This window comes from Uranotaenia lowii, chromosome 3 (genome assembly GCF_029784155.1).
Source record: "Uranotaenia lowii strain MFRU-FL chromosome 3, ASM2978415v1, whole genome shotgun sequence".
NCBI classification, from domain to species: Eukaryota; Metazoa; Arthropoda; class Insecta; order Diptera; family Culicidae; genus Uranotaenia; species Uranotaenia lowii.
The window spans coordinates 5,082,388-5,100,737 of NC_073693.1; the positions used below are offsets into that span (position 1 = coordinate 5,082,388).

Genomic DNA, 18,350 nt, shown 5'->3' on the forward strand with positions numbered 1-18,350 from the left:
TTGTCATTTTTGTCATTTTTGTCATTTTTGTCATTTTTTGTCATTTTTGTCATTTTTGTCATTTTTGTCATTTTTGTCATTTTTGTCATTTTTGTCATTTTTATCATTTTTGTCATTTTTGTCATTTTTGTCATTTTTGTCATTTTTGTCATTTTTGTCATTTTTGTCATTTTTGTCATTTTTGTCATTTTTGTCATTTTTGTCATTTTTGTCATTTTTATCATTTTTGTCATTTTTGTCATTTTTGTCATTTTTGTCATTTTTGTCATTTTTGTCATTTTTGTCATTTTGTCATTTTTGTCATTTTTGTCATTTTTGTCATTTTTGTCATTTTTGTCATTTTTGTCATTTTTGTCATTTTGTCATTTTTGTCATTTTTGTCACTTTTGTCACTTTTGTCATTTTTGTCATTTTTGTCATTTTTGTCATTTTTGTCATTTTTGTCATTTTTGTCATTTTTGTCATTTTTGTCATTTTTGTCATTTTTGTCATTTTTGTCATTTTTGTCATTTTTGTCATTTTTGTCATTTTTGTCATTTTTGTCATTTTTGTCATTTTTGTCATTTTTGTCATTTTTGTCATTTTTGTCATTTTTGTCATTTTTGTCATTTTTTGTCATTTTTGTCATTTTTGTCATTTTTGTCATTTTTGTCATTTTTGTCATTTTTGTCATTTTTGTCATTTTTGTCATTTTTGTCATTTTTGTCATTTTTGTCATTTTTGTCATTTTTGTCATTTTTGTCATTTTTGTCATTTTTGTCATTTTTGTCATTTTTGTCATTTTTGTCATTTTTGTCATTTTTGTCATTTTTGTCATTTTTGTCATTTTTGTCATTTTTGTCATTTTTGTCATTTTTGTCATTTTTGTCATTTTTGTCATTTTTGTCATTTTTGTCATTTTTGTCATTTTTGTCATTTTTGTCATTTTTGTCATTTTTGTCATTTTTGTCATTTTGTCATTTTTGTCATTTTTGTCATTTTTGTCATTTTTGTCATTTTTTGTCATTTTTGTCATTTTTGTCATTTTTGTCATTTTTGTCATTTTTGTCATTTTTGTCATTTTTGTCATTTTTGTCATTTTTGTCATTTTTGTCATTTTTGTCATTTTTGTCATTTTTGTCATTTTTGTCATTTTTGTCATTTTTGTCATTTTTGTCATTTTTGTCATTTTTGTCATTTTTGTCATTTTTGTCATTTTTGTCATTTTTGTCATTTTTGTCATTTTTGTCATTTTTGTCATTTTTGTCATTTTGTCATTTTTGTCATTTTTGTCATTTTTGTCATTTTTGTCATTTTTGTCATTTTTGTCATTTTTGTCATTTTTGTCATTTTTGTCATTTTTGTCATTTTTGTCATTTTTGTCATTTTTGTCATTTTTGTCATTTTTGTCATTTTTGTCATTTTTGTCATTTTTGTCATTTTTGTCATTTTTGTCATTTTTGTCATTTTTGTCATTTTTGTCATTTTTGTCATTTTTGTCATTTTTGTCATTTTTGTCATTTTTGTCATTTTTGTCATTTTGTCATTTTTGTCATTTTTGTCATTTTTGTCATTTTTGTCATTTTTGTCATTTTTGTCATTTTTGTCATTTTGTCATTTTTGTCATTTTTGTCATTTTTGTCATTTTTGTCATTTTTGTCATTTTTGTCATTTTTGTCATTTTTGTCATTTTTGTCATTTTTGTCATTTTGTCATTTTTTGTCATTTTTGTCATTTTTGTCATTTTTGTCATTTTTGTCATTTTTGTCTTTTTGTCATTTTTGTCATTTTTGTCATTTTTGTCATTTTGTCATTTTGTCATTTTTGTCATTTTTGTCATTTTTGTCATTTTTGTCATTTTTGTCATTTTTGTCATTTTTGTCATTTTTGTCATTTTTGTCATTTTTGTCATTTTTGTCATTTTTGTCATTTTTGTCATTTTTGTCATTTTTGTCATTTTTGTCATTTTTGTCATTTTTGTCATTTTTGTCATTTTTGTCATTTTTGTCATTTTTGTCATTTTTGTCATTTTTGTCATTTTTGTCATTTTTGTCATTTTTGTCATTTTTGTCATTTTTGTCATTTTTGTCATTTTTGTCATTTTTGTCATTTTTGTCATTTTTGTCATTTTTGTCATTTTGTCATTTTTGTCATTTTGTCATTTTTGTCATTTTTGTCATTTTTGTCATTTTTGTCATTTTTGTCATTTTTGTCATTTTTTGTCATTTTTTGTCATTTTTGTCATTTTTGTCATTTTTGTCATTTTTGTCATTTTTGTCATTTTTGTCATTTTTGTCATTTTTGTCATTTTTGTCATTTTTGTCATTTTTGTCATTTTTGTCATTTTTGTCATTTTTGTCATTTTTGTCATTTTTGTCATTTTTGTCATTTTTGTCATTTTTGTCATTTTTGTCATTTTTGTCATTTTTGTCATTTTTGTCATTTTGTCATTGTCATTTTTGTCATTTTTTGTCATTTTTGTCATTTTTGTCATTTTTGTCATTTTTGTCATTTTTGTCATTTTGTCATTTTTGTCATTTTGTCATTTTTGTCATTTTTGTCATTTTTGTCATTTTTGTCATTTTTGTCATTTTTGTCATTTTTGTCACTTTTGTCATTTTGTCATTTTTGTCATTTTTGTCATTTTTGTCATTTTTGTCATTTTTGTCATTTTTGTCATTTTTGTCATTTTTGTCATTTTTGTCATTTTTGTCATTTTTGTCATTTTTGTCATTTTTGTCATTTTTGTCATTTTTGTCATTTTTGTCATTTTTGTCATTTTTGTCATTTTTGTCATTTTTGTCATTTTTGTCATTTTTGTCATTTTTGTCATTTTTGTCATTTTTGTCATTTTTAGTCATTTTTGTCATTTTTGTCATTTTTGTCATTTTTGTCATTTTTGTCATTTTTGTCATTTTTGTCATTTTGTTCATTTTGTCATTTTTGTCATTTTTGTCATTTTTGTCATTTTTGTCATTTTTGTCATTTTTGTCATTTTGTCATTTTTGTCATTTTTGTCATTTTGTCATTTTTGTCATTTTTGTCATTTTTGTCATTTTTGTCATTTTTGTCATTTTTGTCATTTTGTCATTTTTGTCATTTTTGTCATTTTTGTCATTTTTGTCATTTTTGTCATTTTTGTCATTTTTTGTCATTTTTGTCATTTTTGTCATTTTTGTCATTTTTGTCATTTTTGTCATTTTTGTCATTTTTGTCATTTTTGTCATTTGTCATTTTTGTCATTTTTGTCATTTTTGTCATTTTTGTCATTTTTGTCATTTTTGTCATTTTTGTCATTTTTGTCATTTTTGTCATTTTTGTCATTTTTGTCATTTTTGTCATTTTTGTCATTTTTGTCATTTTTGTCATTTTTGTCATTTTGTCATTTTTGTCATTTTTGTCATTTTTGTCATTTTTGTCATTTTTGTCATTTTTGTCATTTTTGTCATTGTCATTTTGTCATTTTGTCATTTTTGTCATTTTTGTCATTTTTGTCATTTTTGTCATTTTTGTCATTTTTGTCATTTTTGTCATTTTTGTCATTTTTGTCATTTTTTGTCATTTTTGTCATTTTTGTCATTTTTGTCATTTTTGTCATTTTTGTCATTTTTGTCATTTTTGTCATTTTTGTCATTTTTGTCATTTTTGTCATTTTTGTCATTTTTGTCATTTTTGTCATTTTTGTCATTTTTGTCATTTTTGTCATTTTTGTCATTTTTGTCATTTTTGTCATTTTTGTCATTTTTGTCATTTTTGTCATTTTTGTCATTTTTGTCATTTTTGTCATTTTTGTCATTTTTGTCATTTTTGTCATTTTTGTCATTTTTGTCATTTTTGTCATTTTTGTCATTTTTGTCATTTTTGTCATTTTTGTCATTTTTGTCATTTTTGTCATTTTTGTCATTTTTGTCATTTTTGTCATTTTTGTCATTTTTGTCATTTTTGTCATTTTTGTCATTTTTGTCATTTTTGTCATTTTTGTCATTTTTGTCATTTTTGTCATTTTTGTCATTTTTGTCATTTTTGTCATTTTTGTCATTTTTGTCATTTTTGTCATTTTTGTCATTTTTGTCATTTTTGTCATTTTTGTCATTTTTGTCATTTTTGTCATTTTTGTCATTTTTGTCATTTTTGTCATTTTTGTCATTTTTGTCATTTTTGTCATTTTTGTCATTTTTGTCATTTTTGTCATTTTTGTCATTTTTGTCATTTTTGTCATTTTTTGTCATTTTTGTCATTTTTGTCATTTTTGTCATTTTGTCTTTTTGTCATTTTTGTCATTTTTGTCATTTTTGTCATTTTTGTCATTTTTGTCATTTTTGTCATTTTTGTCATTTTTTGTCATTTTTGTCATTTTTGTCATTTTTGTCATTTTTGTCATTTTTGTCATTTTTGTCATTTTTGTCATTTTTGTCATTTTTGTCATTTTTGTCATTTTTGTCATTTTTGTCATTTTTGTCATTTTTGTCATTTTTGTCATTTTTGTCATTTTTGTCATTTTTGTCATTTTTTGTCATTTTTGTCATTTTTGTCATTTTTGTCATTTTTGTCATTTTTGTCATTTTTGTCATTTTTGTCATTTTTGTCATTTTTGTCATTTTTGTCATTTTTGTCATTTTTGTCATTTTTGTCATTTTTGTCATTTTTGTCATTTTTGTCATTTTTGTCATTTTTGTCATTTTTGTCATTTTTGTCATTTTTGTCATTTTTGTCATTTTTGTCATTTTTGTCATTTTGTCATTTTTGTCATTTTTGTCATTTTTGTCATTTTGTCATTTTTGTCATTTTTGTCATTTTTGTCATTTTTGTCATTTTTGTGTCATTTTTGTCATTTTTGTCATTTTTGTCATTTTTTGTCATTTTTGTCATTTTTGTCATTTTTGTCATTTTTGTCATTTTTGTCATTTTTATCATTTTTGTCATTTTTGTCATTTTTTGTCATTTTTGTCATTTTTGTCATTTTTGTCATTTTTGTCATTTTTGTCATTTTTGTCATTTTTGTCATTTTTGTCATTTTTGTCATTTTTGTCATTTTTGTCATTTTTGTCATTTTTGTCATTTTTGTCATTTTTGTCATTTTTGTCATTTTTGTCATTTTTGTCATTTTTGTCTTTTTTTTATAGTTTTTTCGTTTTTAACGTCATTTTTTTTTTTTTTTTGTTTAAAATATTTTAATTTTTATAAAAATTTCATATTTTTTTCATTTTTGAGTTTTTTGTTGGTATTTTAAAATTCTGTTTTAGTTGTTGTATTTTATCATCATTCAAAATAGTGTAAAAATATTTTCAATATTTGTTTGAATATTATTCATTATTGTCCTGTTATAGAGAAAAATATTCGGTGATGTCGTTCATGAAAACCGTTCGATTTTGATTCATGTGCCAAAATTTGATGTTTCCACAAGCGAACGAGGTATGTACCACCATTTTCTGATGTTTCGTCTAAGACAGTTAAATTGAATAATTTTTTAACCAAATCTTTGAGTTCCACGAAATTTTTCAAAGTTTCAGTTCTTGAAAATATCCAAGAAAGGGTATGATATCGTTCAACCTTGAGCTATAAATTCCCGGAATATGTTTGTTTAACAATAGCAATCTACAAACATATAAACAACCCCCTGAGACAATGTACAACTCATACACGAATGATACCAAACTGTTACAGATTTTTGCCGGTCGCCGGAAACCAACAGAAAAAAGAGCAAAATCCACCACCGGAAACTGATTTAAATAACAATCTGCCTGCCTGCTTGTGTCTCTTCGTGCGGGATGCCGCCATTCGTCGTAAGCACATTGGAGCGTCGCGACGACGACGACGACGTCTCGGTCCTTGGAAAGCACAGCCATTGAGCGAGTAACAAACAACTTTACAAAAGAACAGACCACGTCGTCGTCGTCCTCGTAGCAAAAGTGGCAAAGTCAAATGTCAAGTTCTTTTGTACTCACGACTGGACTGGAAACATTCAGTGATGTCGTCGGTTGAAGAAAGCTGGGCGAGGGTGTGTGAAGAGGTTTATCTCAAACAATGAATGGGAGGCTGCTGCAATTCTCCACCCTAACAATTTTCCCATTGTCTTCGAGAGGGACTTTGATCTCGACAACCGAGCAGAAGAAGCTTTTCTTTGTCACTTCGCTCAAAGCCGCCTGACGCCGCGTGTATCTGCAATCGTACTTACTTTCTTCCAACTTGCTTTCATTCATTGGGCGGCTCGTGACTATTGTTCTTTTTTTCTGCCGATTGCTGTTGGGTCCTGTTAAGGATGGCTGTTAACCCCGCTCTTGCCCGACCTTTCTACAATGCTGAAAAGGTGAAAGAACTGTTATCTCACCTGCCTTTGCTTTACTTTGAGGCGAGATGAATGCTGTTTTGGCCCAGATGTTTTTGCATTGTTTTTTTTACGTTTAGGTGGCAAATATTCCAGCTTGCGAAAAATTTTCCAAAAGAGCAAGGTTTTATGGTTCGAATGGGCAGGCTCAAGGAAATTATTTTCGATAATCGAAATACAAAATCCAAGTCGAGGGAAAAGCTTCAATCGGTTTCAAATAAATTGTTAATCCTTTTAAAAAATTTTTGAGGGTTTTCGTATATATCACTTAAATCACTTTGAAAACTTCAAAATGAGTTATTTCTATTTCAAAATTCATTCAAAAGTAATTGAAATCAACGAGAAATTTTTTTCACCAAATGGAAGGATTTAAACAAAAGCGCTTTAAGCTCCAATCAAAATTTATTCAGAAGGTCACAGATGTCCGACAGGGCACGCGTTTACCTAAGGACACATCCGATGGAATGGTTTGGGTTCAAACTTTGCCTATCGCAATCGACAGCGCAGTTAAATGGCTTGTCTTCTGTTCCTCAGCTAAAAAAAAACTAATTCTAACTTTCCACTAGGCACTTCGTTTTGCTTTGCTCTACCAGATCATCGGAAAATGTATGGAAAATTCCACCCCTAGATATGTAGTAGGAGGGGTCTGACGAAAGCGACGAAAAAATAAGCACCTCGATAAATAACGAAGCCAATTTGAATAATATCAGCATTAGAGAGAATCAAATTTGAATAAATTAGGAGCCGTATCATTGGGCCATTATCACTCGGCAATGGCAGAAAGAATCAATTAGGATAACATCAAACTGTATGCTTTACATGGTTGGAAAGCTCCTCGGCTGGAATACGGTTCTCCTATTGAAAACAGATTCTTTCTAGTGAATCCTATTGCCAGGGATTAAAGACTCTCATAGCTCATTAATAAGGTTTTAAGTCCATTTGAAAAACAGGGACGGGCACAGTCTTTCGAAGTTTTCAACTCCAATCGATTCGGGCAACAGATGTCAGTGCCATTTGAGCATTCGAGCATTCGAGCATTCCGGCCAGAGACCGAGTGCTTCCGCAAAAATATGCATAATTGCATTGCAGGCAGCCATCAATGTGGAAAATTTTCTTCCAATCGGCTGGCATTTCACGTGCGGCCTGGCCTGGCCACTTAATGAGGCGGTGTGCTATAGTGTGTGGTGCGGAATTTGCCATTGCAGGGATTTCGAGGTCCCGTGAGCTGAATATCGATTTCTTGGCTGATGATGGCGTTTACTGGGGTGGTCGTTGTGGAACTCTTTGGCCTACAGGAGTGTATTCCTATAGCTGTGGATTGAGTTGTGTACATGCTTGAGCCCCGGAAAATGCATTGCGACAAGAGTTGCCACCGGAAATGCCTATTTGACCTGAGCACGATTGCTGAGAAGGATCGTTTTGTATTCAGCAAAATGAAGTCACTGGTATAAACATAATGATTCGTTTACTTGTGTTGGTATGCTTTACTATTTATTGTAAATCTTTTTTAACATGTATTGATAACCGACATTGAAGACATAAAAATTTGAGTATAAATATCATCAAATGACTCACAAGCTTCTTTTCGATTCCAATTCAATTATAAAGACAAAGCTGGATAGTTTTCAAAGGTTGAAACACAAAATTTACCAATTTTCAATGCATGATGATTCGAAGATTGTATTATTCAATTAGATCCTATTCACGTTTTTGGATCCTAACTTTTTTTTTTTATCGAAATAACAACCTTTAGAAAAATGTTAGGAAATCACGAGCCACGGAAACTTAGGAGCACGTGTGCTTCAAATCAACAATTTAGCACTTTAATCCATCAACTTCTATATTCTATAAAGGTGTTTCTATTGAAAAAAATTTAGTAATTAGCTGCAGATTCCAAATTTGAAAACTTTTTACAAGAAACATCAAAATGTCACAAACTTAAGAATTTTTATAAATCAGAAGCGCTTCATATGGTGGATCAAAGATTAAAATAATTCTCGGACCCTCAATGAGTTCTTTAAATCTAATTCTTTTGCATCGTTACTTTTATAAGGACTTACCCTAAAAGCCAAAAAAAATCCATATCAGACCTGCAGAGTCAATTTTACACTCCCCTTTTACAACCGCTATATCTTTCTAGTTTCTCAGCCGATTCAGTTTTCCGTTATTCTAAGTGTAAACAAAATTCGAAAAACATGCTTCGAAAGAAAGACTACGGAATCAGCTACGGAATGCTAAAAAAATTTACCTTGTGTCCAAGAAAGTTTAAGTCAAAAACTATACTTTGCGCACAAGGATAAACTTTTGAAAATAGAATTGGAAATTTCACGCAAATGGGCACATTCTAGTCTTTTTAGATTTTAAAAATAAAAAAAATTAAAAAAAATTGTTCAAGTGTATATTTTGAAAAAAGGATTGGAAATTTAACGCAATTGGGCTCATTCTAGTCTTTTTAGATTTTCAAAATACGCAACACAGAATTTTTGACAAATTTTCAAAGGTAGCTGTTTTTATTTTTTTTTTTTGTCAATTTGCAATTTGTCAGATTTTCTAACACTTAAATTCAATCATCCATTTGATGTTGAGTACAATAACGCATCATTTCTGCAATAAGTTAATGTACACCAGAAAGGCAATTTCATTCCAATTATAGTGGTGTAGTTACATTAACGCTGCAATTCTTATCACAAATATGGTAAATATAATACTAAAAGTAAATCCAGAAAATTTATGCAAACGCTTTATGAACAAAATTTTGTTTGCAATACTTTTCTGTAGTAAGAAGTCTCAAAAAAATCGATTTGCCCCTCAATTCCCCTATTTTAGAGTTGAATAAAATGTGTTTTTTTTCTAAAAATTTAATGTTTTTTATTCAAACCAGACCACGCTTCCAAAAACAGTGGTTTATGGCTGTTTTCCTTTCAATTTTACATAACTTTTTTTTCGAACCAACGTATGTTTGAACTTGAAAATTTGAAACAACTTGGAGTCGAGAGAAGGTTTCTGGAGACACCACCCACTTTTTAGAAAGGAGATACTGTTGATTTACCCTTAAATCCCTTAAGTTTTATTAAAGTATTTAGATTAAAAAATCAAATGGTGTGTGTGTAGCCGATGATTAGGTTTGCATCAAACGCCATCATTCGCGGATGACACGACTACACCTCAGGCAACACTGTCAGAAACGGTGAGTCGACAAAAGGTCGACAAAGCTTCTCGCATTATGGCGCGTTCACATTCGGCCTTCATTTCGGTAGGCACTAGTGTAAGTGTTTGGTCAGTAGTGCTCGCTGCGCTGGGTGATTCTCGGATGATTCGGATTAACTTCTCCACAGTGTGGTGGGAGCTACAATTCTATCTGTATCTACTACGGCAAAGTAGCAGACCCGTGAGTAACAAAGAGATGAAATGTGCTGTTTTTCAAATTAAAATTTCCCTTTCGCTCATCTTCCACATCTTTCACCTTATTCTTATCATCTATCCATCTACAAATCTCTCAATTCAGAAATATTCTTTCTAAAAATTTTTTAAAATTTTACCGATTTAGTCAATAGAATAATTTTATCAAATAAATAAACGATGATTAAATCTTCATTAAAAAAACAAACAAATTAACTTTTTTTAGGAACAAACAAAATGAAGATTATTTTATGGTTATTTTACTCTTACTCCCTTTCTAAAAACCATGTGCTTATTTTAATTTGAAGCTGGAGATAGTCAAAACCTTCACTTTTTTTCTATAAAAATCAATTAAATTACTACAAAATTTGAAGATTCAGAAAGCTTAAATTTTCCAGATTCGTTAGCAAAATTGAATATGGATAAAAAAAACATTCTGAGCTAGGTTTTGAGAAAGGTCTAATGACTATAAAACCTCAACTAACTCGCGACCAAACCATCAAAAAGTAACCAAGATGCACTTAAAAGATAGAGGTGGAGATAATTTTACAAAATATGAGTACATTGTTTTACTAAAAATTAAAATTTGATGTGCTTTTATGATTATCTAACATGTTTATCCATTTTCTCTTATTTTTATTTTTTGACTAAATCAAATTTAAAAAATAATCAAATTACATTTCAAAAGAGCCCTCAAATCAAGCTAAGAAGTGAATAAACTCCAACTCCATTGAAAAGTGCGCCAAACTTGCACATAAAGTGTGTCGCTCTACGCAATGTCACACATTTTTCGCTGATTGTTAATCGTTTATAAATGGGAATCGATTCGGCAACCAACGACAAATCGATATCGCCCACACGAACTCGTCATGAAAAACGATTGCTTTTATACAGACAGAAAAAAGAGGCTGCAAGTACCCATACAAAATAACGAAACACCGAGTTCAATCAAAATTTCATCCATCTACATCATCAGCAATGAGATTTGGAATAGGGGCAATGTGTCATGTTTCGATCCGTTTTGATGGTTTGAATTTATTAGTTTAGGCGATTGGTTGTTTTTGCTTTGAAGCCTTTATCATTAAAATGAATTCGATATGTTTGTTTCTATGGTCTTTTGATTAGTCCGTTTTCGGTGATTTGCTCCTGAAAAATTTTCCCTCTCGACATTTTTCCAATTCCATGTGATGACATTCGTTAGGGAGGCATTTTTTTTTCGGGGAAAAATCCTGTCCCTGGATTTTGGTAGGCCTGACGGAGGGATGACTGAGGTGAGCTTTACGACGATTGCAAACGATTCTCCGAAGCGTTGTTATCAGTCGAGAGAGATTGATGCTACAACAATGCGAACCAATTATTTGAATTGGAACAACACCATCGAGCCTCGACAGAAATATATAGGACGAAAAGGAAAAAAAAAATCAGAAAATCGAACTCCATTTTACGGGAATCGTTGGATAAACGATGTTCCTGCAGTCAAAATCCTCCACTTGGAATGGCGCCGGATTGAGATTTTTTTGGGGATGGGAAGATTGTTTTCAAACTAAGAATCGGAGTTTGGATGAAGGTGAGAATCTATAGGTTCCTTTCCTTACATTGGAAGCGTCAGTTTTTGTCTTGTTTCGGATTCTTTATGTGCATCTCAGGCCGGCTCGAAAAGATCCTCGAAAATGCCATAATAAAAATACGAAATAAATAAGTTTCGCTTCCACGGATGAATCGATTTTCCTGATCACATTTCTGTGTGTCTTTTATTTCTCCCAGGCCATGCATTTCTGATGTAGAGCTGACAGAATGTTTAAACAAAAATAGAATGATAAAAATGACAAAAATGACAAAAATGACAAAAATGACAAAAATGACAAAAATGACAAAAATGACAAAAATGACAAAAATGACAAAAATGACAAAAATGACAAAAATGACAAAAATGACAAAAATGACAAAAATGACAAAAATGACAAAAATGACAAAAATGACAAAAATGACAAAAATGACAAAAATGACAAAAATGACAAAAATGACAAAAATGACAAAAATGACAAAAATGACAAAAATGACAAAAATGACAAAAATGACAAAAATGACAAAAATGACAAAAATGACAAAAATGACAAAAATGACAAAAATGACAAAAATGACAAAAATGTCAAAAATGACAAAAATGACAAAAATGACAAAAATGACAAAAATGACAAAATTGAAAATGTTGAAAATGTTGAGTAACATTAAGTTTGAATTATAATATTAAATAGTATAGAATTGACATAAAATCTACCAAATTTTCACGTTAATATGAAACAAAAATAAAAAAAATCTATTTTTCAGAGTTTTTATACTTATGTATAGCCATTTAAGGAAATCATTTTATTTTTTTTGGAAAATAAAGAACAGTTTTCTCAATGACTGAAGGAAATTCCTTTAGTCAGCTGCTGGTTACCCCCAAGAAATGCTTCAAGGTAACTTCAACAGCGAGTTCTCAACCAGCCCGTAGTGAAAGCATGAAGAAGAAAGGCTTATCGACTGGCTGGCTGGCAAAGCTGGGAAGATCCCATTGAAATGAAGCTCAATTTGCCAGTCTCGGCTGCTTTTGTGATGCAGTATGTTTGTCTGCTTGCCCGGGTGAATGGAAAGAAGGACAAGATGCGCACGAGGAAAGCTCAATTCATTCTTCAGGATATATTCGGTAGGGAGATTGTACCGCCCAGTGATGTTCTTGAACAAGCAGATTCCTCCTTCCCTGGTCTCTTAAAAGAAATTGTATATTCGCTCATCGATTGTGTGTGATCGTCAACATTTTCCCATGTTCTTTCATAAAATCTCCATTCTCGAAGTAAGAGAAGGATGTTCGTAAGTGTGTGAGAATGTTTGCCTACAAGTGTATCGGAATCGAGCAGCTTTTTTTCACTTATTTGGTTCCCAATATTTACATGCGCTTACTTATTCCGATCTGTTTCTTACTATTCTTTACTTTTCTTTTTGATTGCAGGATACTTTTGGCACATAACGGATTTACATTTCGACTCCCTCTACACGACCAAAGGAGACATCCTCAGAAGTAAGTAGTATTCCTTCGACTAGTATTATAGTTGGGATCAACAAAAGCTGTATGAAGGAACCCGGAAGGACTTATTCGCTCGTTTTCTGGCAGCGGGAGTTCCTCGTTCATGTTCCTCTACTTATATGGCACTTGAAGAAGTTCCAAATGACGAAGAAGACGACGACTTGAAACGATGCAATGATTTAGGGATGAGCTTTGCTGTGCTCTCGTTCCCTATTATAATGGGCCACTTGGGCAATAAGTCGTTTCAACATGCTTCGGGGGAGTTTCCGAGCGAAAGGATTTCACAATAATGTGGTGTTTTATTTGGCAAACAGCTCTCAGCAATCGGTTGTAAAACTGGAGGAAATAATTTCTTCTGATTTCGAGCATGTCAAGTTTATAACTGACTTTGATCGAAAATCTAGAATATACATCGTTTACAACTAAATTTTTTAGAAATTTTTAATGAAAGACAGTGACAATTTTTTAATATAAATTTTCAATAATATCTTCTTTTAAACCTTTAGAAATTATACCCGTTTATCAACAAAGGTATAGATTTTCATAAATGAAGATACTTATTTAAGTTTATGGCCTATCGGCAATTGTAATTCAAATTAGAGAGCAATTAAGACAGAAATGAAAATTGATAGGTGGAAAGGTCAAAGCTAGAGCGCTTTGGGTAGAAGAAACGAAAAGATGGTGAAAATGTGAGCTAGAACATTGTGTTATCGATAGCTTTAAACTACTTGCGTGATTGTTTGCCCCATCACCAGCTGGTTGTTTGTAGTAAGTGACGAAGAAGCCACATTGCTATCACATTGCTTCTTCGTCACTTACTATAAACAACCAGCTAGTGCTGGGGCAAAGAATCGATCGCAAAAAAAAAAATAAAAAAAAAAATTATAAATCATCAAAAAAAATTTAATATAGTTTAATACTGTTGGACTTTTATTGGATTTTTCTTCTAGGACTGTTGCGGCCTACTTTAAGAGATAAAATGTTAATTTGAATGGCATGTGGCCGATGTGTGAGATGACTAGAAACACTTCTATTGTCTGATTCTAAAACGCACTCCAAATGTCTTTTCAGTTCGAGGAAATACTTAAAGCACAAAGAACAGACGTACAAGCTAGCCAACGAAACTTGTGTAAAATTTTCAACGATCGTTTTGATTCAATTTTTATTTTTTGGTCAAACTGAGAAAAGAAAAATTTTTGATCAGTTTTGAACAGGTCGTCAGAACTGTTTGGCATTTTTCAAGAAAATCGCTGTTGAAGTTTCGTGACACCTTCGTCATGTGCATAATGGAAAAATATTTTAAAAGCTATTCGCTATTTCCTTTAAGCTAGAAATTTTATTAATTTTTGAACAATTGGATGCACAACCAATACTCGAAAGTAACCCACTTCGAGATATCTAGAATCCGTTCTGATGGGTAAGATTGAACGTTTAGAATGTTCTTTTTTGACTGGATATATCCGTTTCTTCCTCTGACGACAATCGTTCAAGAAGTGTAAAAACTTATTCCAAAACTGTTAGTTATTTTGACTGCCTCAGTAGTGCAAAAATAAACGACTCTTATTGCATTTATCTAGCAATAAATTTAACCCGTCTATTTTAGAGCGGCATTAATTTAATTATTAATGAGTTTATATATGATTACGCCATTACGAAATCTGAGCACTTGAAAATTTGATTTGGAACTTTTGAACGACAAAGATGAAGATTTTTGTTCGAGCATGTTTGTCTGTTCTCTGTGCCAAAAGAATACTTCTATCAGAATACGCGAGTTTGAAACAAATATATGAGAGTTAAAGTCTGCTTCATTTAATATTGGAACAAATTCTTTTGCTCATTGTGGCGCTCCTAGTGAACGGATTTGGAAACTTTTTTCACCCACGTGTCGGGAAATTCATTACCTTTCACCATGTATTTATGTCATAACACCAAACGATAGCATTTTGTAAACAACCGCCATGGAAGCCGAACGGAGAGATCAAATTGTGCACAGTTTTCTTGAAAATCCATTGTTGTCGGCATCGAAGCTAGCTAAACAGCTTAAAATGCCCAGAAATACCGTATGGCGTGTTATCAAGCAGTACAAGGAAACATTGACGACGGCTCGGAAGCCGCATTCGAAGCGTCGGAGTGGAACTGTCGACCGGAAACTCCGTGGGAAAGTCATCAAGGCCGTCAAGAGGAATCCCAATCTTTCAGACCGCGATTTGGCCAATAAGTTCCAGGACGCTCACAGTACGGTGCGACGAATTCGTCTCCGGGAAGGAATAAGGTCATTCCGTGCCAGCAAACAGCCAAATCGGACGCTGAAGCAGAACAATGTGGCCAGAATCCGTGCTCGAAAGCTGTACGACCAAGTGCTGACCAAGTTCGACGGATGTAAAGTCTGCTTCATTTAATATTGGAACACAAACAATTGCGTGTAGTTCAGTCATTTATTAACGAATTCATAATTTGTTTTTCATACAAATGTAGCATTTTCTTTACTCTTTCATAAAAAAAATTAAAAAAATTATTCATTGCTGTTTCGAAGAAATTCTCGTACTCGTACTCGTAAGAAAACTGTGCACAATTTGATCTCTCCGTTCGGCTTCCATGGCGGTTGTTTACAAAATGCTATCGTTTAGTGTTATGACATAAATACATGGTGAAAGGTAATGAATTTCCCGACACGTGGGTGAAAAAAGTTTCCAAATCCGTCCACTAGGAGCGCCACAATGAGCAAAAGAATTTGTTCCAATATTAAATGAAGCAGACTTTAGTGGCCTTAACATAGCGGTCTTAAAATAGAAGAAGTTTTTATTCGATAGCTCAATCAAAATTTAGCGAAAAAATTAAACTGCTAACAAAAATAAGCAGTCTTATTAGCGATTAGCAGATTAGTGCTTTAAATCCGAACACTGTTAATATCAGAAATACATTTAACTTTTTTAGATCATGCATCTTTAAAATATTTTTCCTTAATTGAATGAAAATGGTGTAATAAAAAAATCAGAATCACATGTTTTGTTTAACGTAGGTTTGTTAGATCATCCAATGATTGATTCACTTTAAACTGGTACATTTTAAAGGTGTTACACTCCAGATTCGAGTTCAGGACGCTTAAATCTACCAAATCAATCATTAAACCATAGGCACCAAAATGCTGTTCCCTTGGGTTATTAATTAAATTCTATAAATAAGTTTTTTAATTGTTCCATCCATTTAAAACGTTAAAACACTTATCTTATTCATCTTTGTATATATTTTTTTTAGATTTTTAAATAAATTTACCAAACTTCAAAGTCAAACTGTTTAAATTTTAGAAAATACAAGCTGAACTCGTACAAACTTCGTTTCGCATTAACTTTTACTATGTGATAAGTTAGTGTTTGAATGGTTATTGAGAGGCCCCTTTTCTGTCGTATGTAACAAAATTTGAAATTAGTAATCGATTTTTCTCCCTGCAATACTCTCGTGAATGAATTTTCGTCTTAATCTGATGCATAACAACGTGATTATTGCAAAAATAAAAATAAATAGTTAGTATGGATCACCTCATTAGCCGATTCTTTGCTCAACATTTTACACCTAAAATCATCTCTCATGTGAAAATTATCATTAAAATCCGATGCATAATCACGACAATACGTGAAAAGTTAACAATTAGTACGGATGACCCCTTTTTCCAACCTTTGATCCAAAATATGACATCTGAAATCGAGTGTTGTCCCTCAAAAATCTGGTGGACAAAATTTCATCTCAAGCTGATGAATAATCACGACAATATCGAGAATGCAGTGAACTCCTTAAATCAATTTTCCACCCTTTAAAACTACGTGAGCGAATTTTCATTTCAATGCAAAGTTTATTAGCGTCTATATAGTAAAAACTGGAAAACAGTAATATTGACCCCTTTTCTCAACCTTTTCACGAAATTTCGATTACCCGTACCTGAAAACCTATGTGTGAAAATTTTCATCTCAATCTGATGTATAATGATGTGAACATTGCTAAAACAGGATTTGTATGGACGACTCCTTTTGCCGTTGCTTGACCCAAACTTTAAATCCTGGAATACTGGAAATTGAAAGCGACCAAATATTCAGAGCTAGAAATTTAAAACTTGAAAACCTTCGATTGAAAATTTAGAACGTTTCATTAATATAAAATCATGTTTTAGAGAAGAATTCACTGTGAATTTGTTTTTGAAAATTAAAGAGCGGCTTTATCGGTGAGTTTTATAGATTTGAAATAATAGACGGATAGACCCTAGGAAGAAAATTACTGAGGTGTTGAAAAGAGCGAGGGGCGTTTTTGAAGTTTGACCACATACTGAATTTTTTCACCCTTACCAATCAACTGTATCGAAGAAGAAGTACCGAATAGAGTCGACCCTTCGTGCTGCCGTAAAGTTGATTCTGGATAGTTCGACCATCATGTGGATACATGTGGTCGGTTCGGCATATTTAAATGTTTATTAAATTATTTTAAAATTGTAGTAGAAGAAAGTATGACAAACTTTATTCGAAATTCAATATCGGGGGACGTTTCAAGAAGCTGAAAAAAATACAGGTAGAAGAAATAAAAAAATAACATTTGACCCATTCCAAGCACCCCTCAACTGGAGAACCGATTTTTATTTTTCATTATCCAAAAATAAATTACATAGCGTTAGAAAGGTTATTTCTTGAGTGTCATTTTCCATTAAAAGATTTTCAGCTACCTTTTTTTTAGAATTGCGTATGTTAACGTTGAGATTTAAAAATTTTAGTATGAAATTAAATTCATTTTTGCAAATATTTTTTATTTATAACATAACTTTGTCAAAAATCTAGCTATGTCAAAAACAATAATTGCAAAATGATGGTAAAAAAGCCATCTTTTAAGCATGATATAAGATAAATAACAGTCACTGCAAGTTTACGCTCCAGAATCGTTAAAAAAGGTATCTATTTTTAAGCGTTGTGACGTCACGAAAATTCTACTGTTTTTAAATTTGTGATTTACTGAAATTTCACATATTGTCGAAAATTGGAGGTCTCTTTAAACTTTTTGAATGGAATTTAATGCAATTTTAAGATTGAAAATCGGTTTAGCAGGTTGTGAGTTGCACCCGGGTAAAGAATGCGTTGTGACGTCACGAAAATTTATTTACTTTTTTTCGAAAACGTTCAAGACTTTTTACTTCAACACTATGATAGTATTTCTTCAATACAAGTTCAACACAACAATGTGCTTCAATAAACGAATTCTATTATCAAGTTTTTAAAGAAACTAGTTTATTTTTTGCATTAACTCAGTTGTTTTTAATCATTTCTAATAAAACATATAAAACAGCGCTTTAAAACGCTTGATTCAAGAGTAAACAAACTATCAAACAAATGAAATCCTCATCGATTTTGTAAAAGAATATTTGTGAATCATAAAGCAGGTAGCTATCTGAGATTTGAATAAAAATCTTGCAAAAGATCAAGTTCTTCATATATCTATGTTAGAATGAAAAACGCCGCTAGTAGCTTCTATTTCTTTCTGGCATTATGTTTAAACAAAATAAGTTCCATGAAATAAATGTAATGAGATTAAAAAAATCTTTGAACATGG

The 18,350-nt window shown here is 31.2% G+C and overlaps 1 protein-coding gene across 9 annotated transcripts in view; it reads left to right on the forward strand.

Moving 5' to 3' along the window:
* Positions 1 to 18,350, forward strand: part of LOC129755935 (acid sphingomyelinase-like phosphodiesterase 3b) — a 193,274-nt gene that overhangs the window by 39,542 nt on the left and 135,382 nt on the right. For all 9 annotated transcript variants that reach the window (XM_055752642.1, XM_055752643.1, XM_055752644.1 and 6 more), the window contains one exon: positions 12,693 to 12,761. In XM_055752642.1, the coding sequence (XP_055608617.1) occupies positions 12,693 to 12,761 (69 nt within the window). The remainder of the gene's footprint in view (positions 1 to 12,692; positions 12,762 to 18,350) is intronic.